Below are 22328 nucleotides of genomic sequence, written 5' to 3'. Positions count from 1 at the left end.
AAAACTGTGACCCAAATTCCTGATTTTTGCTTTTGCTTCCCTTCTTCTCAGGTGCTCTCTACTAGGTAAGATTGGGAGATATTGGACTACTACTAAAATTTAGTGCTCACTTCATTCTACCTCTCAACCTCTACTTTGTCCTTAATGTTTTGCTCCTTTAATGTAGGCAGAGGTTCAAGAAACCAGGAAGATGAGTGATCATAATTTTCACGTTTTATCGTAGTGACTTATTTCATGCCTCTTTCTCCCAGTAGACTACATATTCCATGAGGGCAAAGGCCATGTTATTCATATCTAGCTAGTGCCCAGCATAAGTAACTCACTATCTGTTGAGTGAATGAGTAAACCTAATTTATTATTTTGGAATACATTTCTGTTTTAAATTTATTATTTTTTTTTTAGATATGCAACCATTGTCTCCAATTTCTGTCCATGAACGCTACAGTTCTCCTACCGCAGGGAGTGCTAAGAGAAGACTCTTTGGAGAGGACCCCCCAAAGGAAATGCTTATGGACAAGATCATAACAGAAGGAACAAAATTGAAAATCGCTCCTTCTTCAAGCATTACTGCTGAAAATACATCAATTTTACCTGGTCAAACTCTTCTAACAATGGCCACAGCCCCAGTAACAGGAACAACAGGACATAAAGTTACAATTCCATTACATGGTAACGTTATAGTGCATTTGTTTTGTATTTTTTCTGAGATAAAAATTTAAGAAATGTCTTAGTGGATTAGATCACATGGTTTTTCTAACTCATTATTTTTTCTTGAACCTATACTTTTTTTTTTTAAATAGATTTGAATTTTTTAGAGCAGTTGTAGATTCACAGCAAAATTCAGAGGAAGGTACAGACATTTCTCATATTCCCTCTTCCCCAACCAGAGGCATATAAAGCCTCCCTCATTATCAGTATTCCACACCAGAATGCTACATTTGTTACAGTTGATGAACCTACATTATTGACACATTACCCAATGCCCATAGTTTACTTTAGGGTTCACTCTTGGTGAATAGTTTATTGATTTTGAGAACGTATAATGACATGTATCTGTCACTATAGCTCCATACAGAGTCGTTTCACTGCCCTATAAGTCCTCTGTGCCCCACCTTTTTGTTTTGAACCTATAGTGGGTTTTTTTTAATTTTTAAATTTTATAAATTTACTACCCTCTCTGTTTGTTTAGACTTATTTTACTTTTTCTTTTCTTCTTTTTTTATTTTTTGAGACAGGATCTCACTCTGTCACCCACGTTGGAGTACAGCAGCATGATCTCATCTCACTGCAACCTCTGCTCCCAGGCTCAAGTGATCGTCCCACCTCGGCCTCCTGAGTAGCTGGGACCACAGGCAAGTGCCACCACTCCCAGCTAATTTTTTGTATTTGTGGTACAGATGGGGTTTTACCATGTTGCCCAGGTCTCAAACTCCTGAGCTACTTTTAAAATGTTCTTATCTGAGCTTTCCAATATGTATGTATTGAGCAAAAATTCTGTTTTTTGACTAACAGCTCAAGTGCTCAAAATGTTAAAAAAAAATGCTTTTTTTCCTAATAAATTTAAACTATAAATGTATCCCAGGCAAATACAAAATAGAGAACAAAATTTGCTTTTTTTCCATAAATTTAAAGTATAAAAACAAAACCAAATATTCTTGTTTCTAGAAAATAAGGATTTATGCGGGGCATGGTAGCTTTCACCTGTAATCCCAGCACTTTGGGAGACCGAGGCAAGAGGATCACTTTAGCCCAGGAGTTTGAGACCCAGACTGGGCAACATAGCAATATCCTATCTCTACAAAAAATTAAATTAGCTGGGCATGGTGATGTATGCCTATGGTCCCAGCTACTTAGGAGGCTGAGGCAGGAAAATCACTTGAGCCCAGGAATTTGAGGCTACAGTGAGCCATGATCACGCTACTGTACTCCAGCCAGGACAACAGAGCAAGATGTTGTCAAAAAAAAAAGAAAAAGAAAAAAAAAGGGGGGCCCGGGGGGCGCCAGGCACAGTGGCTCACACCTATAATCCCAGCACTTTGGGATGCTGAGGCAGGTGGATCACTTGAGGTCAGGAGTTTGAGACCAGCCTGGCCAACGTGGTGAAACCCCGTCTCTACTAAAAATAGAGAAAAAACATTAGCTGGGTGTGGTGGCGCGTGCCTGTAGTCCCAACTATTCAGGAGGCTGAGGCAGGAGAATTGCTTGAACCTGGGAGGCAGAGGTCTCAGTGAGCCAAGATGAGGCCACTGCACTCCCACCTGGGTGACAGAGTGAGACTGTCTCAAAAAAAAAAAAAAAGTCCAGCTGCAGTGGCTCATGCCTGTAATCCTAGCATTTTGGGAGGCCGAGGCAGGCAGATGGCTTGAGCTGACGAGTTCAAGACTAACCTGGGCAACATGGCAAAACTCCCATCTCTAAAAAAAAAATACAAGCCGGGCACGGTAGCTCACTCCTGTAATCCCAGCACTTTGGGAGGCCAAGGAGGGCAGATCATGAGGTCAGGAGATCAAGACCATCCTGGCTAACATGGTGAAACCCTGTCTCTACTAAAAATATTTTAAAAATTAGCCGGGTGTGGTAGCATGTGCCTGTAGTTCCAGCTACTCAGGAGGCTAAGGCAGGAGAATTGAACCCGGGAGGCAGAGGTTGCAGTGAGCCGAGATCACGCCACTGCACTCCAGCCTGGGCGACAGAGCAAGACTCCATCTCAAAAAAAAAAAAAAAAAAAATTTACCAGGCATAGTGGCTTGCACCTGTAGTCTCAGCTATTTGCGGGGGTTGAGATGGGAGGATCACTTGAGCCCAGGAGGTCGAGGCCACAGTGAGCTGAGATGGCGCCACTGCACTCCAGCCTGAGTGACCAAGTGAGACCCTGTCTCAAAAAAAAAAAAAAAAAAGAATTCAGTCATAACCTAGAATTACTATTTTGTAGCCTTCTTATACACACAGATATATGTATATATAATTGTCAAAATATATATAGTTGACAACTTTCCTAGAACATATGCAGATTATTTCTAATAATGCTTATACATTCAGGTGTCGCAAATGATGCTGGAGAGATCACACTGATACCTATTTCCATGAATACAAATCAGGAGTCCAAAGTCAAGAGTCCTGTATCACTTACTGCTCATTCATTAATTGGTGCTTCTCCAAAACAGACCAATCTGACTAAAGCACAAGAGGTACATTCAACTGGAATAAACAGGCCAAAGAGAACTGGGTCCTTAGCACTATTTTACAGAAAGGTATGTGTTTTTATAGCACTTAAGAAGAATTTGTTTAATCAATGGAAGAAAGATTGAGTAACAGAGATAGACTTTGGTCTTTTTTTTTTTTCTAATATACATAACACAAAATTTACCATTTTAACCATTTTTAAGTGTACAGTTCAATGGTATTAAATACATTCACATTGTTGTGCAGCTTTATTACTACCGTCTATCTCCAGAACTTTTTCGTCTTCCCATTCTGAAATTCTGTATCCATTTCTCCCTTTCCCCAGCTTCTGGCAACTACTATTCTACTTTCTGTTTCTGTGAATTTGACTACTCTAGGTTCTTCATATGAGTGAAGTCATACGATATTTGTTTGTTTTTGTGACTGGCTTAGCATAATGTCTTCTAGGTTCATTCATATTATAGCTTGTGCCAGAATTTCCTTCCTTTTCAAGGCTGAATAATATTCCATTGTATGAAGAAGAGAAAAAAAGAACAAAAGAAAAAATATTCCATCGTATGAATATACTTTTTTTAATACCACATTTTGTTTATTCATTCATCTGCTGATGGGCATTTGGGTTGCTTCTACCTTTTGACTATTGTGAGTTATGCTGCTATGAACATTTGTGTACAGGTGTCTGTTCAAACCAGGCGTGGTTGCTCATGCCTGTAAACCCAGCACTTTATGAGGCCGAGGCAGGAGGATCACTTGAACCCAGGGGTTTGAGACCACCCTGGGCGACACAGTGAGACCCTATCTCTATTAAAAAAAAAAAAAAAAAAAAAAAACAGCCAGGTGTGGTGGCAGATGCCTATAGTCTTGGCTATTTTGGTGGCTGAGGTGGGAGGATCACGTGAGCCCAGGAGGTTGAGGCTACAGTGAGTCAAGATCACACCTCTGCACTCCAGCCTGGGCAACAGAACGAGGCCCTGTCTTAAGAAGAAAAAAAAATAGCAACAAATATCTATTCAAGTCTCTGCTTTCAATTCCTTTGGGTATATTCCCAGAAATGGGAGAGTAATTTAGTATTTCATTTTCTGAGGAACCACCGTACCATTTTCCACAGTGGCTGGACCATTTTACATTCCCACTAGCAAGGCACAAGTGTTCCAAGTTCTTCACATCGTTGCCAACGTTTCGTGTTTTCTGGTTTGTTTGTTTTTTTGATAATGGCCATCCAATGGGTGTAAAGAGACATCTTACTATAGTTTCGATTTTCATTTCCCTAATGATTAGTAATATTGAGTATCTTTTCATGTGCTTTTGCCCGTCTATATATCTTCATTATAGAAATGTCTATTCGAGTCTTTTGCCCATTTTTTTAATTATGGGTTTTGGGTTTTGTTTTTGTTAAATTGTAGGAGTTCTTTATGTATTCTAGATATTAATCCCCTATAAAATATACTATTTACAAGTATTTTCTCCCATTCTGTGGGTTGTCTTTTCATTCCGTTGATAGTGTTCTTGACACATGAAAGTTTTTAATCTTAATAAAGTCAATTTATTCTTTTCATTTTTTGTCTGTGCTTTTGGTGTCATACACAAGAAATCATTGCCAAATCCAGTATTATAAAACTTTTCCCCTATGTTTTCGTCTAAGAGTTTTATAGTTTTTAGCTCTTATATTTATTATGTCTATTTTTTTTTGAGACAGTCTCACTTTATCACCCAGGCTGGAGTGCAGTCACGCAGTCACAGCTCACTGCAGCCTCCGCCTCCCAGGTTCAGATGATCCTCCCACCTCGACCCTCTGAGCAGCTAGGACTACAGGCATGTGCCACCATGCCCAGCTAATTTTCGTTTTTTGGGTTTTTTTTTTTTTTTTTTTTGAGACAGAGTCTCACTCTGTTGCCCAGGCTAGAGTGCAGTAGCGCAATCTCGGCTCACTGCAACCTCTGCCTCCCGGGTTCAAGCAGTTCTCCTTTCTCAGCCTCCTGAGTAGCTGGGACTACAGGAATATGCCACCACGCCTGGCTAATTTTTGTATTTTTAGTAGAGACGAGGTTTCACCATGCTGGTTAGGCTGGTTTCAAACTACTGACCTCAGGTGATCCACCCGCCTTGGCCTCCCAAAGTGCTGGGATTACAGGCGTGAGCCACCATGCCGGGCCTGTTTTTGAACTTTTTTGTAGAGACGGGGTTTCACCATGTTGCCCAGGCTGGTCTCGAACTCGTGAGCTTAAGTGATCTGCCCACCTCAGCCTCCCAAAGTGCTGGGATTACAGCCATGAGCCACCACGCCCAGCCCATTTTAATTTTTGTATATGGTGTTAGATAAGGGTCTAAAGTCATTCTTTTGCACGTGGATATCCATTTTTCCCAGCACGATTTGTTGAAAGACTGCCCTTTCCCATTGAATGAGCTTAGAATCCTTGTTGAAAAGTCACTTGAGCATAGATATGGGGGTTTAATTCTGGGCTCTCTATTCTATTCATTGGACTATATGTCTATCTGTATTCAGTACCACACTGTTTTGATAACCATAGCTTTGTGTCATAAGTTTTAAAATCAGGAGGTGTGAGACCTCCAACTTTGTTTTTCTTTCTTAAGATTGTTTTGGCTATTTAAGATTTCTTGAGAGTCTTGTATGAGTTTTAGGATGGATTTTTCTCTTTCTGCAAAAACGTTGTGGAATTTTGACAGAGATTGCATTGAATATGGAGATTGCATTGGCTAGTGTTGACATCTTAAGAATGTCAAGTCTTCCAGTCCATGATCATAGGATGTCTTTTCATTTGCGTCTTCTTTAATTTCTTTCAGCAACATTTTGTAGTTTTCTGTATATGTCTTTTGCAAGACAAGTCCTTGCTTAAGATTATTCCTAAGTATTGTATTCTTTTTGATGCTATTGTAAGTAATAAGTAAGTAGAATTGTCTTAATTTCATTTTTTAGATTGTTCATTAATGTAAAGGAACACAAGAGATGTTGTTGTATTGATTTTCTTGCAGCTTTGCTGATTTGTTTATTAATTCTATCAGTTTTTATGGATTCTTTAGGTTTTTTGAGTTTTCCATACATAAGATTATGTCATCTGTGAACAAAGATAATTTTACTTCTTTCTTTGCAATTTGGATTTCTTTTTCCTGCCTTATTGCTCTAGCTAGGAATTCCCGTTCTATGTTGAATAAAAGTGGTGAAAGCAAACATCCTTGTCTTACTCCTGATCTTAGAGGAACACCTTTCAGGTTTTCAATTTGAGTATGATGTTAGCTTTGGGTTTTTTATATACAGTTGACCCTTGAACAACATGTTTTTGCACTGTAAAAGTCCACTTATATACAGACTTTTTTCAGCCAACACAGAATGAAAATACAGTATTTGAGGGATGTGAAACCTGTGTATATAGAGGGCCATCTTTTTGTACATGGGGATTCTACAGGGCCAAACGCAGGACTTGAGTATGCATACATTCAGGTATATGCAGGGGCTCCTGGAAGAAATCTCCTGTGTATACCAAGGGATTACTGTATATCCTTTATTATGTTTAGGTAGTTTCCTTCTCTTCCTAGCTTTTTGAGTATTTTTATCATGAAAGGGTGTTAAATTTTGTCAAATGCTTTCCTGTATCACTTGAAATGATTATGTGGCCATTTTCCCTTTGTCCTTTTAATATGGTGTGTTATACTGAATGATTTCCTTGTTTTAAATTATCCTTACCTTCTAAGAATAAGTTCTACTTGGTCATGGTGTATAACCCTCTTCATATGCTGTTGAATTTGTTTTACTAGTATTTAGTTGAGGATTTTTGCGCCAATATTCATAAGAGATAGTGGTCTGTATTTTTTCTTATGCTTTCTTTGTCTGGCTTTGCTGTCAAGTAATGTACCTTTAGCCACTTAAAAAATACATTTGACCTTTCAAGAGAACATTATGATCCTGGTGAGCTATAAGTTTAGACTCAGGCTCACAGGGTTTGATTCTGTTTTCAGATCTAACTTATGTTTTTTGCCAGCTTGTATTCTTTTCTAACTTTGAGTAAGTAGTTGGCCAGCCTCTGGAATTTACTGAAACTCTTTTGTGTTATGTTGCTGTAGAATGGAGTTCACTGTGGGACAAATACATGTTGGATCTCATGGGTGAATTTTAATTAGTGAAGAATCATTCTAAAGATTGATGGGATACTGTGAGAAGGCTATATATTTTTTTATTATTTTTTTTTTTTAGAGACAAGGTCTTGCTCTGTTACCCAAGCTACAGTGCAGTGGCATGATCATGGCACACTGTAGCCTTGAACTCCTGGGTTCAAGTGATCCTCCCTCTTTGACCTCCCAAAGCATTGGGATTACTGTGTGAGTCACCACCCAAGCCATTATTTATTTATTTATTTTTGAGACAGTCTTACTCTGTCTCCCAAGCTGGAATGCAGTAGCGTGATCTCAGCTCACTACAGCTTCTGTCTCCCAGGTTCAAGCGATTCACCTGCCTCACCCTCCCAAGTAGCTGGGACTATAGGTGTCCACTACCACACCTGGCTAATTTTTGTATTTTTAGTAGAGACACGGTTTCACCATATTGGCCAGCCTGGTCTCAAACTCCTGACCTCAGGTGATCTGCCCACCACAGCCTCCCAAAGTGCTGGGATTACAGGCATGCGCCACCATGCCCAGCTGTTACTCATAATTTTTATTATAAATCTAGGCCAGGCATGGTGGCTCATGCCTGTAATCTCAGTATTTTCAGAGGCCAAGCCAGGAGGGTTACTTGAGGCTTGCAGTTCAAGACCAGCCTGGGCAACATAGCGAGACCCAGTCTCTACCAAAAAATTAAAAAATTAGCCAGCACAGTGGCCCATGCCTGTAATCCCAGCTACTCAGGAGGCTGAAGTGGGAGGATAACATGAGCCCATGATTTTGAGGCTGCAGTGAGCTAAGAAGGTGCTACTACACTCCAGCCCAAGCAACAGAGTAAGACCCCGTCTCCAAAACTCAAAAATAAATAAAATAAATCTAGTGTGTTACCCTTTAAATTAGCATATGACCAGTTCTTATTATAATGCCTAAATTATTTTAATATTAATGGAAAGGGACTAAAAACGGTTGACCTTAGACATAACTTGAATTTGTCGTATCTCTTATGAGCACATTTTGAATCATCAGCTTCTGATAAGATAGACATGTTAATCAGATATTTATAACCAAACATGACTGCAGTGCATCCCACAACTAGATGGTTGGCTAGCCCATTCTATTGCCCAGGTTGGAGTACAGTGACTATTCACAGGCACAGTTATAGCACGCTAGAGCCCAAACTCCTAGGCTCAAGTGATCCTCTTTCATTACCCTCCGAGTACCTGGGTCTACAGGCAAATTTAAGTGTATTTCTCTACTAATCATTCTTTTTTTATTATTATTTTGAGACACTAATCATTCTTTTTTTATTATTATTTTGAGACAGGGTCTTGCTCTGTCACCCAGACTAGAGTGCAGAGGCACGATCATGTCTCACTGCAGTCTACCTCCCAAGCTCAAGAGATCCTCCTGCCTCCTGAGTAGTAGGACCACAGGCATGCACCACCCCACCCAGCTAAATTTTTTTTTTTTTTTTTTTTGGTAGAAATGGAGTCTCGCTGTGTTTCCCAGGTTCGTCTTGAACTCCTGGGCTCAAGCGATCCTCCCACCTCAGCCTCCCAAAGTGCTGGGATTACAACAGGTGTGAGCCACCATGCCCAACCAATTGTTCTTGTAATAATTTTTTGGTTTTTTTTTTTTTTTTTTTTTTTTTTTTAAGATGGAGTCTCACTCTGTCACCAGGCTGGAGTGCAGTGGTGCAATCTCAGCTCACTGCAACCTCTGACTCCCTAGTTCAAGCAATTCTCTGCCTCAGCCTCCCGAGTAGCTGGGATTACAGGGACGCACCACCATGCCCAGCTAATTTTTTTATTTTTAGTAGAGACAGGGTTTCACCACGTTGGCCAGAACAGTCTCGATCTCCTGACCTGGTGATCCACCACCTCAGCCTCCCAAAGTACTAGTATTACAGGTGTGAGCCACTGTGCCCGGCCTAATAATTTTTTTTTTTTTTTGAGATGGAGTCTTGCTCTGTCACCCAGGCTGCAGTGCAGTGGCACGATCTTGGCTCACTGCAACCTCTGCCGCCCGGGTTCAAGCGATTCTCCTGCCTCAGCCTCCTGAGTAGCTGGGATTACATGTGTGTGCCACCACACCTGGCTAATTTTTGTATTTTTAGTAGAGATGGGATTTCATCATCTTGGCCAGGCTGATCTTGAACTTCTGACCTCGTGATCCACCCGTCTCGGCCTCTCAAAGTGCTGGGATTACAGGCATGAGCCACTGCGCCCGGCAATAATTTTTTGTATGTCCTTTTTTCTCTATGCTAAATAAATCTTCTTTAATTTATACTCTTCCTCAATCATGTTTTTCTCCATTCTTTTGTCACTTGCTGTCATGGAAGGTCTCAGCCCACACTCTGAATTAGATAATTTTACATTAAGATAAAACATGAGGATTATTTTTTACGTTTTTATATCAAATCCTATTTCTTTCACAGTACCTCTAATGTGTTTTCTGACCTCGGGCATAGTGATTATCTATTTATTTCTTAGATTTCAGTTTAGCTGTTTGAAAATAATAGTAGCTTAAACAAGAGAATTTATCTTTCACATAAAGTCTGTGTAAGTAGTATGGGACTGCTGTGGTTACCACGACCATTAAGAACCCAGGTCCTGGCCAGGTCGGTGGCTCACGCCTGTAATCCTAGCACTTTGGGAGGCCAAGACGGGCGGATCATGAGGTCAGGAGTTCGAGACCATCCTGGCTAACATGGTGAAACCCCATCTCTACTTAAAATACAAAAAAATTACCCAGGCATGGTAGCAGGCACCTGTAGTCCTAGCTACTTGGGAGGCTGAAGCAGGAGAATGGCGTGAACCTGGGAGGCGGAGGTTGCAGTGAGCCGAGATCACGCCACCGCACTCCAGCCTGGGCAACAGAGCAAGACTCCATCTCAAAAAAAAAAAAAAAACCCAGGTCCCTTCAAGGTTTTTTTGGCCATTTTCAACACAAGGTTTCTAACTCAGTCCATGATGACTGCTTCCCTTCCAGATATCATATCTGCATTCTAGCCAGCAGAAAGAAAAAGAGCATGCCTCCTCACCTTCAGAACCTGTCCTAGAAGTTACATACACCAATGCTGTTTATTTCCCACTTAGTCATATAGCCACTTGTAGAATTTTTTTTTTTTTTTTTTCTTTTTGGAGACAAGGTCTTGCTCTGTCACCCGTGCAGGGGTACAGTGGCAAGATCATGGCTCATTGCAGCCTCAACCTCCTGGGCTCAAGCGATCCTCTCACCTCAGCCTCCTGAGTAGCTGGGACTATAGGCACAGGCTACCACACCCAGCTTATTTTTTAATTTTTTGTAGAGAAGGGGTTTCGCTATGTTGCTTAGGATGGTTTCAAACTCCTGGACTCAAGCAGTCCATCCACCTCACCCTCCCAATGTGCTGGGATTACAGATGTAAGCCACCGTGCCCAGGCAGAATTTTCAAAGGGGCAAATATAGTCTTTATTACAGGAAGGTGGGTGTAAATGTTAAGGGTTCTGTTATTGCAGAAGAGGAGACAGACACTGGAAAACAACTCATTTATAGCTTCTACAACCATTCTTTGTCTTCTGTTCCTTTCAATTATAGCTCATTTATTTTCATTACATTGTGGGTTTTGGAGCAACTGATTCTCCAAGGAATTTCATCTTTTAGGGAAATCCCTTCTTTGAATGAAATAGTCTTCAGAAGTGTAAACAAAATATATGAAAGCAGGGCTGCTTTGGTTGGCAGTTGGGATGGTTGAGGGAGAGTCTTGCTCTTTTCACCACCTTTACTGGCTTCTCTCCTCTGTCCCTTCACCCCCTCCTATGCCTAAGGACTGTTTTAATAACAGAGCTTGAAAATATAGCAGTTTCCCCATTTACTTACCACTTTTAATTTTCAAAATGGCAAATTATTTCCTCTGATAATTAACCTAAGTTTGACAGAAATAAGACTTTTTGGTGAATTCTTTATTTTGAATGTTGTTTTAGAATCTAACATCCTTTTCCTTTCATTTAATTATAACCTGCTCAATATAGATTAGAAGCTAGAAAATATAAAAGGAACTGAAATGTCTGAATCTATAATAAATTCAAAATAACCATTCATCGAGTAAATTATAACGATTATCTATGCTGAACTCAGTGTGATGCTGGTGTTCTATGCCTAAATAGAATTTACTGTGAATGTTAGAATCAAAAGCCTTCCAGCGTATGTGTATCCTGTAAGCATTGGATCAGCTCTGTAAAAGATACTTTACCAAGTATTACTTAACTACATATTATTTTTAATTATTCTAGCTAGGACTATGTATCTTATCTTCTCCTTTCATGAATATAAAGTTCTAGCATCTTTCTCTCTGCTCTTACCCTACTGTTTACTGAGCATGGCTGGACCAGAAACAAGGGGAGAGGATGCAGAAAATTTGTTTGCTGTAAAATAAATCACTGGTGGCTTTGGAGTCAACTGTTTGTCTCTCTTTATATTAGATTACTGAGTAGCTTAAATTAGTTTTTAAGCTCAGTTTGTAGGTATTTTTCTGCCAAAGATAATTTTCTGTAAGGGGTAACTTACTTTTTTTTTCCATCTGGAAATTTAAAGACATAGTTTGGGCCAGGCGCAGTGACTCATGCCTGTAATCCCAGCACTTTGGGAGGCCGAGGCCAGCAGATCACCTGAGCTCAGGAGTTCGAGACCACCCTGGGCAACATGGTGAAACCCCATCTCTACTCAAATACAAAAAAAAAAAAATTAGCCAGGCGTCGTGGCACTTGCCTGTAGTCCCAGCTACTCGGGAGGCTGAGACACGAGAATCACTTGAACCCGGAGGTGGAGGTTGCAGTGAGCCAAGATCATGCCACTGCACTCCAACTTAGGCTACAGAGTGAGACTCCGTCTCAAAAAAAAAAAAAAAATAGTTTGAATAGAATAGTCTGGTTTAGGAATACCACATCAGGGTTATCAAGTCTTAAAATAAAAAAACAGTCTTGCAGGATCTAGGGCCAGGGAATTGAACTGAATTTATTTTCACAGGCTTTAAAAAAAACAACAACTTTGTATCTTACTTATTTTAACATTCCTGTTTTGTTCCCATTGTGCTCATAAAAAGTGTAGAATATAGGAGCAATTTTTTAAATGGTTTTGCTTTCTGACTTATTTTTGGAGTCAAACATTTATTATTTGGCATGTTAGACCCCCTAGCAATTTTACCTGGACCCAAAGAGAATAGATAGAGACTTCTGAGCTTTGAAAAATTATGCATTCGAGCTGGGCACAGTGGCTCACACCTGTAATCCCAGTACTTTGGGAGGCTGCAGTGCATGGATTACTTGAGGTCAAGAGTTAAAGACCAGCCTGGCCAACATGATGAAGCCCTGTCTCTACTAAAAATACAAAAATTAGCTAGGCATGGTGGCATGCACCTGTAAGCCCAGTTACTCGGGAGGCTGAGGCAGGAGAATTGCTTGAATGCAGAAGGCAGAGGTTGCAGTGAGCCAAGATTGTGCCACTGCACTCCAGCCTGGGTGACAGAGCGAGAATCCACCTAAGAAAAAAAAAAAAAGGAAAAATTATGTGTTCATAATTGTCATGATGCAGGTAAATCCTATATTTCAGTTTTTCTTACTTTACATAGTTGGCAGCATAGAGTAATAGATGACATCTTTAAAAAATTTTTTCAAGTAGTTTTGCTTTACTCTATATCCTCCTGCCATAGCAGTGAACTAGTGCTATAGAACAGAAATTTTATTTAATTTAATATATCAACAGCCTATGTTTTTTAATCTTGGTCTTGGTAAGACATAAAAATTTGAGAAATGATTTACTTGGTGTTTTGCATCAATGTGTTACCTTCTATTTTAGGTCTATCATTTGGCAAGTGTACGCTTACGTGATCTATGTCTAAAACTGGATGTTTCAAATGAGTTACGAAGGAAGATATGGACGTGTTTTGAATTCACTTTAGTTCACTGCCCTGATCTAATGAAAGACAGGCATTTGGATCAGCTCCTCCTTTGTGCCTTTTATATCATGGCAAAGGTAATGTATAAATTGGGAGAAGAGGCTGGGCATGGTGGCTCACACGTATAATCCTAGCACTTTCGGAGGTCAAGGCGAGCAGATAGCTTGAGCCCAGGATTTTGAGACTAGCTTGGGCAACATGGTGAAACCTCATCTCTATAAAAAATATAAAAATCAGCTGGGCATTGTGGCTTGCACCTATAGGCCCAGCTACTTGGGAGACTGAGGTGGGAGGATCTCTTGAGCCCAGGAGGCCAAGGCTGCAGTGAGCCGAGATCATGACACTGTACCTCAGCCTGGGCAATAGAGCAAGACCCTGTCTCAAGAAAAATAAAAGTTTCTGTACCATTTGCATATTGCTTTCTCGTGATTTATTGTGCTGCCTCAGAAGAGCATTTTACTTTCTAGTTGCTACAACGTGTTCTAAGTCATAGAATAACATATCTTGCTTGTTTTTTAAAATTCTCATATATCTGATACAATCATTTGTCTTGACTGTACTGGCCACGCTGGCAGTCCTAGCAGATGTATACAGTTAAGACTTGATTTTTCAGCTTTTTGAGACAGAGCATATGTTTTTAAACTCCTTTGTGACCCCTCCTCCCACAATGCCTCTTTGAAATCTCTGTAAAAAATAGGTCTTAATAATTGTTACTGCAGCACTATGGTGGTTGACGAGAACATGCACCATACAAAAGGGAGCAAAGAAGAAAATGGTTGATTCATTTTTTAAGAAAGATTGGTTTGATGTAAAAAAGCACCGACTATGTTCAATACAAGAAATACTGGAAAGACACTAGTTACCAGGACTCAAGGAACCAAATTGCATCTGATAGCCTCAAGAGTCATGTGTTTGAAGTGTATCTTGCTGATTTGCAGAATGATGAAGTTGCAGTTAGAAAACTCAACCTGAAGGGCCGGGCGTGGGCTCGTGCCTGTAATCCCAGCACTTTGGGAGGCCAAGGCAGGCAGATCACGAGGTCAGGAGATCAAGACCATCCTGGCTAACACAGTGAAACCCTGTCTCTACTAAAAATACAAAAATTAGCTGGGCATGGTGGCACACGCCTGTAGTCCTAGCTACTCGGGAGGCTGAGGCAGGAGAATCACTTGAAACCGGGAGGCAGAGGTTGCAGTGAGCCAAGATCATGCCACTGCACTCCAGCCTGGATGACAGACTGAGACTCTTATCTCAAAAAAAAAAAAGAATTAAAAAATTAAAAGATAAATGTTACTAACTAATCGTGTGTTTTCCAGAAGACTGTTAGAGTTCAGGCTTTGCCATTTCTAGCTCATCATTATAGAGAACAGGTTTAGCACTAATGGACAGTGAAGCAGGGGAAAAGAGTGACTTAAGTGAAGTTTATGATCACAGAGATCCCAGAAGGAATTCCTTTTTGGATCACTAATCCATTTTCTTCCTTTTGGCCACCACTGTGACTTCTGTCTAAGCATTAGAAACCCTACAGTCTGTCCTGAAATGTTAAAACCTAATCCTGTAATAGCCACTCAGTTTGATTGAGAATCATCACTGTAAGATATTTTTAATCCTTCGTATGTGGTTAATTTACTTTTAAGTAAGTACTTAAAAATTAATAAAACTGGAGACTGCAGGGAATTAAACAGATCTGAGTTTTCTTATATCTTTTTTTATATAAAGAAATGGATTTTCAGTAGAGTCACACCATAGCAGTTTCACTGCTTTTTGATTAATGAAACTATTAAGTGAGTCCCCACAGGCCACAAAGCCTGAACTTTAAAGGTAGAAAAAATCATAAATGTTAGTGGTTTTTAGTCATGGACTGGCCTGGGGTTAATGGTTTTCTGCAAGGTTGCTCTCAGTGCCAACTTATAATTGAAGTTTTGTTCAGAGCCATTTTTCTTTCAAAAAGCAGTTGATAAATGCGGTTTTTATTTTCCTTAGGTAACAAAAGAAGAAAGAACTTTTCAAGAAATTATGAAAAGTTATAGGAATCAGCCCCAAGCTAATAGTCACGTGAGTTACATTATTTTTCCTACTGTCCAAAAATAGATTTACTCTTTTCCACTGACAAGTTATATAAAAGGTAAACTTATTTTATAGTTTTAATATACTTCAGATTTTCTGTTTTAATGAATAACATTAAACTCGAGAGATAATTTCATTGAAGGACAGTTTCAATAGAAGCCGGGAAGTCTGACTGTTTCCGACTCATCCATATACTTCATATACTTCTCATAAGTTCTGCCATTCCATTTGTTCATTTAATGAAAGATATGTGTAATGGCTGGGTGCGGTGTCTCACGCCTGTAATCCCAGCACTTTGGGAGGTGGAGGCAGGTGGATTACCTGAGGTCAGGAGTTCGAGACCAGCCTGGCCAATATAGTAAAATCCTGTCTCTACTAAAAATACAAAAATTAGCCAGGCGTGGTATCACACGCCTATAATCCCTGCTACTCGGGAGGCTGAAGCAGGAGAATTGATTGAGCCCAGGAGGCAGAGGTTGCGGTGAGCCAAGATCATTCCACTGCACTCCAGCCTGGCCGACAGAGCAGACTCTGTCTCAAAAAAAAAAAAAAAAAGTTATGTATAATAATAATAATATTCTTTAATTATATGACTTTATTTTTTAATGATATTTAAACCCAGTGAAATTTGAGGATTCATTAACCTAACTACAGCTTCTTTTGCCATCTGCTAAGCATCCTAATGTTTGCATCTTTGAATAGATGTTAAACATTTCTGATTATATTGTTCTGACTGTGGTGAAAATTCCATGAAACCTTTCAGTCATGGTAGCAGAGTGGACTGGCACACAATAAGCATTTAATGAATGTTCATGTCATATTGTTGTTATTATTGTACCTGAAGAACACAAGTAAATTACCTTAAGGATTTGATCATTCAAGAACCTAGTTGCTCTGCTCTTAGGAAGCATAATGGCCTCTTCTCTGGCCCTGGAAATTGTAGACAGAAAGAGAGAGGTAGTGGCCTAGACTGCAGACCAAAATAGAGATGTGGCCTCAGTATTAGTAGTTATATCCCCTTCTAACAGAGCTTTGTTTAAGCCCTAAAATACATTATAGCAAGCAATATAGAGACATTTGAAGAACCAAGTACAGGTATTTGTTATATCCTGTGATAAGCTAAGAGTTTCTGGGCTTCTTCAGGAAAATCCCTCAGGAACAGAGCCTAGAAAGCTCTAGATTGTCCTTGAAGATCATTAAGGTGAGGTTAGTGTGAGTCAAGAATGGGCCAAGCCATGGTTCCCTGAATATCTTCTTAATACCAGTAACCTATAATACAGTACAAGGGGGAATGGATCATGCCTTTCCAGCTATCTCAGAGGTGAGAAATAGTTTAGGGGCAGGGAAGGGAAAAGATTTTCATGTGGCCATCTGAAAGGAGATGGGAATGGGCTAGGGGCAGAAAAACAAGCTGCATTAAGAACAAATGACTCTGGTCCAGGCGCAGTGGCTCACGCCTGTAATCCCACCAGTTAAGGAGGCCAAGGCAGACAGATTGCCTGAGCCCAGGAGGTCAAGGCTACAGTGAGCCATGATTGTGCCACTGCACTCCAGTCTGAGCCATGAAGTGAGACTCTGTCTCTAAAAAAAAAAGAAAAAAAAGACCAATTGATTGTTGTGTAAGGAATTAAAAAGAAGGAGGAATTAATTCAGGTCTTTTGTTTTTTGTTTTATTTTGTTTTGTATTTGAGCAGAGTCTTGCTCTGTTGTCCAGGCTGGAGTGCAGTGGTGCGATCTCAGCTCAGTGCAACCTCCACCCACTGAGTTCAAGCAGTTCTCCTGCCTCAGCCTCCCTAGTAGCTGGAATTACAAGTGTGTGCTACCATGCCCAGATAATTTTTGTATTTTTAGTAGAGATGGGCTTTCACCATGTTGGCCAGCTGGTCTTGAACGCCTGGCCTCAAGTGATCCGCCCACCTCAGCCTCCCAAAGTGCTGGGATTACAGGTGTGAGCCACCGCACCTGACCAAATTCAGGTCTTTAAAGTTGCTTTCATTTAGTAAAACCTGATCATCAGTCTTTAGTTGCTATTTCTTCTATTTTATAAACTAAGCCCATCTTAGATGGTAGGCTCTTCTCCAGTATCCTCTCTTTTATGGTATGTGTTATAATCTATACTTACTAGAGCTAATAACATTTTACCCTTGAGTATCACTTATACAGACAAATAGTTTTTAATTGGTTTGATATTTTGCTCTTCTCACTTTGATTTTGTTTAACCTGTACCTCTGTGACTGAGCTATCCTTTTCTTCCCCTCTGGCATGTAGGTATATAGAAGTGTTCTGCTGAAAAGTATTCCAAGAGAAGTTGTGGCATATAATAAAAATATAAATGATGACTTTGAAATGATAGATTGTGGTAAGTTATCCAATTTAACATATTATATGTAAAACACATTGGATCACACTGTACATAATACAGTGGGTGTCAGACAACATGGAAATGTGAATCATAAGGAGGTGAGGTGGACAATGCATATGTTTTGAAAACAAATAAGTTTGAGATTAGAATGTGCTGGTATAGTTTATTGAAACCATTAATTTGTCCCCTGTTAATTGTGTTTTGGAAGAAGTTTTCTAGTCTACTTATACATGTTAATGAAACACGTAAAAGAGACTTAATAAAATTCTAAAATCTGAATGACAGGGAAAACAAGGTAGCTGACAGTAATCTTCCCGAGGAGTCTGTTAAGAAAATGTCCTGGCTGGGCATGGTGGCTCACACCTGTAATTCCAGCACTTTGGGAGGCCAAGGCGGGTGGATCACGAGTTCAAGAGATCAAGGCCATCCTGGCCAACATGGTGAAACCCCATCTCTACTTAAAAAAAATATACAAAAATTAGCTAGGTGTGGTGGTATACGCCTGTAGTCCCAGCTACTCAGGAGCCTGAGGCAGGAGAATCGCTTGAACCCAGGAGGCGGAGGTTACAGTGAGCTGAGATCACGCCACTGCACTCCAGCCTGGCGGCAAAGTGAGACTCTGTCTCACACACACACACACACACACAAAAGAAAATGTCCTGTTCATATAAGTATTACTTATAGGTAATTCTGCTACCACAGGCAAGACTGCACCCTCTTGCCACCATCATGCTAAGACTTCAGGCACTAGTAATCTTTTTTTTCAAAGAAAGGAAAATCAAATGGTTAGTATTCATACACCTCTTCTGCCTACCTCCTTTCCCTTATCTCATCTTTCCATGTATTTCAGGTGTATGTAATATATACATGTGTATATACTATGATTTTTTTTTTTTTGAGATAGGGTTTTGTTCTGTCACCTACACTGAAGTGCAGTGGTATGATCATGACTCACTGCAGCATGGACATCCCAGGCTCAATCAATCCTTCCACCTCAGCCTCCCGAGTAGCTGGAACTGCAGGCATGCACCATCACCCTGGCGAATTTTTATATTTTTTGTAGAGACGGGATTTTGCCATGTTTGCTCAGGCTGGTCTCGAAATCGTGAGCTCAAGTGATCCGCCCACCTTGGCCTCCCAAAGTACCAGGATTACAGGCATGAGCCACTGTGCTAAGCCTAGGTACTGTGATTTCTTTAATGCCACAGTGTGAGACATTTAGGTCATTTCTCCTTTTCTTGTCTCGTCTTGTCTCGTCTCGTCTTCTCTCCCCTCTCCTCTCCTTTCCTCTCTTCTTGCCTTCCCCATCCCCCTCCTCTCCCCCTCCCCTGCCCTCCTTTCTGTTTTATTTTTTCTTTTCTTTTCTTTTCTGAGACAGGATCTTACTCTGTTACCCAGGCAGGAATGCAGTGGCACAATCATGGCTCACTGCAGCCCTGACCTCCGGTGCTCCTTTCATCTCAGTCTTGCTGCCACACCCAACTAATTTTTTGTAGAGGTGGGATTTTGCCATGTTGCCCAGGCTGGTCTCCAACTCCTGGGCTCAAGCAGTCTCCCTACCATGGCCTCCCAAAGTGCTGGGATGACAGGTGTAAGCCACCATGCCTGGCCAGGTTGCTTCTAATTATGCACAGCTCTGTGATGAGCATCATTTGTAGCTTAATCTTTAGGCCACATCCTTAGGATAAATTCTTAAGAGAAAATCTGATGAATTAAAGCAAATTTTTAAATTATAAAAATATCCATAATCATTATGGTGTCCACTGGGATATAAACTTTTAAGATTTCATTCACCAAAAAGATCTTTTAATAATGTCCTAGAATCTGACTCCGTTTGAGGATAATAGGCCAAACTCAATTCTTTTTACGTAAGTGTATTATTCTGGAGCCTTTTCAAGGCAACGAGGAGTATATAAGACAGTAATCCTAGCCAGGTGTGGTGGCTCACACCTGTAATCCCAGCACTTTGGGAGGCCAAGGTGGGTGGATCATCTGAGGTCAGGAGTTCGAGACCAGCCTGGACAACATGGCGAAACCTTGTCTCTACTAAAAATACAAAAATTAGCCAGGCATGGTGGTGAGCACCTGTAATCCCAGCTACTTAGGAGGCTGAGGCACAAGAATTGCTTGAACCCAGGAGGCAGAGGTTGCAGTGAGCCAAGATCACACCACTGCACTCCAGCCTGGGTGACAGGGTGAGACTGCATCTCAAGGAAAAAAAAAAAAAAAAAAAACGCTGGGCACGGTGGCTCACGCCTGTAATCCCGCACTTTGGGAGGCCGAGGCGGGTGGATCACAAAATCAGGAGTTCAAGACCAGCCTGGCCAAGATGGTGAAACCCGTCTCTACTAAAACTACAAAAATTAACCAGGTGCAGTGGCAGACACCTGTAATCCCAGCTACTCAGGAGGCTGAGGCAGGAGAATCACTTGAACTTGGGCGGCAGAGGTTGCAGTGAGCCAAGATCCTGCCACTGCACTCCAGTCTGGGCGACAGAGCTAGACTCTATCTCAAAAAAACAAACAAGCCCGGGCGCAGTGGCTCACGCCTGTAATCCCAGCACTTTGGGAGGCCGAGGCAGGTGGATCATGAGGTCAGGAGATCCAGACCATCCTGGCTAACACGGTGAAACCTCGTCTCCACTAAAAATACAAAAAATTCTCCGGGCGTGGTGGCGGGCGCCTGTAGTCCCAGCTACTCCAGAGGCTGAGGCAGGAGAATGGCGTGAGCCCAGGAGGTGGAGCTTGCAGTGAGCGGAGATCGCGCCACTGCACTCCACCCTGGGCGACAGAGTGAGACTCCATCTCAAAAAAAACAACAACAACAACAAAAAAAGCCATTTTCTATATTTGTTATACATGTTGCTTACCTATCCAGGGTGGTTTTTCTGTTCCTACAAAACCAGACATCAGAGGTTAGCTAGAAAGCTGTGGATCACTTGCCTGTTTTGTGTTTTTTCTATGAGAAACTAACTGCTAGCAAGTATCTGAGCTACAAGAGCAGTGAAGTTCCAGAGAGTAGAAGTAAGCAAAAGATAATAGACGATGTCGTTTTCTGTTTTGTTTTCTTTTTGATAAGTATCTGCCAAAGAAACTTGAGGTGACTGAGAGTTTGCCACTTCCTGTATATATAGGTTTCAGATCAAATTCTGCTACACAATTTCTTTCTTTTTTTTTTTTTTTTTTTTTTTTTTTTTTGAGATACAGTCTCACTCTTGTCGCCCAGGCTGGAGTGCAATGGTGCGATCTCGGCTCACTGCAACCTCCACCTCCCAGGTTCAAGTGATTCTCCTGCCTCAGCCTCCCGAGTAGCTGGGATTACAGGCACCTGCCACCATGCCCAGCTAATTTTTGTATTTTTAGTAGAGACGGGGTTTTGCCATGTTGGCCAGGCTGGTCTTGAACTCCTGATCTCAGGTATTCCACCCGCCTTGGCCTCCCAAAGTGCTGGGATTACAGGCGTCAGCCACTGCACCTGACCTTTTGTTTGTTTGTTTTGAGACCGTGTCTTGCTCTGTCACCCAGGCTGGAGTACAGTGGCACAGTCACAGCTCACTGCAGCCTTGACCTCCCAGGCCCGAGTGATTCTCGACTCAGCCACGTCCTGGCTAATTTTTATATTTTTTGTAGAGATGGGGTTTCACCATGTTGCCAAGGCCAGTCTTGAACTCCTGGGTTCAAGTGATCCATCTGCCTTGGCCTCCCAAAGTGCTGGGATTACAGGCGTGAGTCACCGCACTCTGCCTTACATACGGTTAACTAGATATATTTATTAGCAAGTAAGCAAACAACCATTGTTACAGATCCTGTACAGTGGTGGTGGCACAGGGCAGGGAGAATATCCAGTGATAATGAACTCAGGAATTCTGGCACTCAAAAAGAGAGAGCACAGTGGCTTACGTCTACAATCCCAGCACTTTGGGAGGCCAAGCCAGGAGGGTGGCTTGAACCCAGGAGTTCAAGACCATTGTGGGTAACATAGTGACAGCCTATTGCTACAAAAAATTTTTTTAAATAGCCACACATGGTGGTGGGCTTCTGTAGTCCAAGCTACTCAGGAGGCTGAATTGGGAGGTTGGCTTGAGCCCAGGATGTCAAGGCTGCAGTGAGCCATGATCTTGCCGCTGTACTCCAGACAGAGCAAGACCCTGTCTCAAAAAAAAAAAAAAGAGAGAGAGAGAGAAAGTTATGTAGGAGGATATACAATCAGACAAGTCTATATTCAGATAAGTCACCTTCCAGTTCTTAGAGCTATGGTTAGATGCTATGACCCAGATTTGGACACACCAAAGAACACCAACTTGGGAAGAACAGTTCTGGTTCTATAAACAAATTCATTATGAGTTGTAAAATAATTACTGTTTAAAAAGCACACACACAATTTATATATCCTATGCAGTAAGTTCATATATCCCAGTTCTATGTCTGACCACCACCCATAGAAAAGATTTGCTCAAGAACAGGTGCCAAGATTTCAGATGCAGGATTCAGTCAACCTTAAGGCTAGCATCAAGCAAATACCGTGGATCAGAATTCAGGGCTGGACACAGGACTTCTCAGAGCTTTTAGCCTTAACATTGTTATCCCTAAGAGTAAAGCCGAGAGACTTCACTGGATCTTTCATCCCTTTCATGGCTATTGAGGGTAGTGTCTCAAATATTTTAACCAA

General features: G+C 41.1%; 1 protein-coding gene across 4 annotated transcripts in view; it reads left to right on the top strand.

Moving 5' to 3' along the window:
* Positions 1-22328, top strand: part of RBL1 (RB transcriptional corepressor like 1) — a 94354-nt gene that overhangs the window by 58616 nt on the left and 13410 nt on the right. For all 4 annotated transcript variants that reach the window (XM_016937881.4, XM_001139919.7, XM_063802927.1 and 1 more), the window contains 5 exons: positions 403-669; positions 3040-3251; positions 13132-13308; positions 15215-15286; positions 17567-17657. In XM_016937881.4, coding sequence (XP_016793370.1) covers positions 403-669; positions 3040-3251; positions 13132-13308; positions 15215-15286; positions 17567-17657 — 819 coding nt within the window. The remainder of the gene's footprint in view (positions 1-402; positions 670-3039; positions 3252-13131; positions 13309-15214; positions 15287-17566; positions 17658-22328) is intronic.

This window comes from Pan troglodytes, chromosome 21 (assembly GCF_028858775.2).
Source record: "Pan troglodytes isolate AG18354 chromosome 21, NHGRI_mPanTro3-v2.0_pri, whole genome shotgun sequence".
Taxonomy (NCBI): domain Eukaryota; kingdom Metazoa; phylum Chordata; class Mammalia; order Primates; family Hominidae; genus Pan; species Pan troglodytes.
The sequence above is the reverse complement of the archived record's forward strand: the minus strand, read 5'-3'. Positions and strand labels throughout refer to the sequence as shown.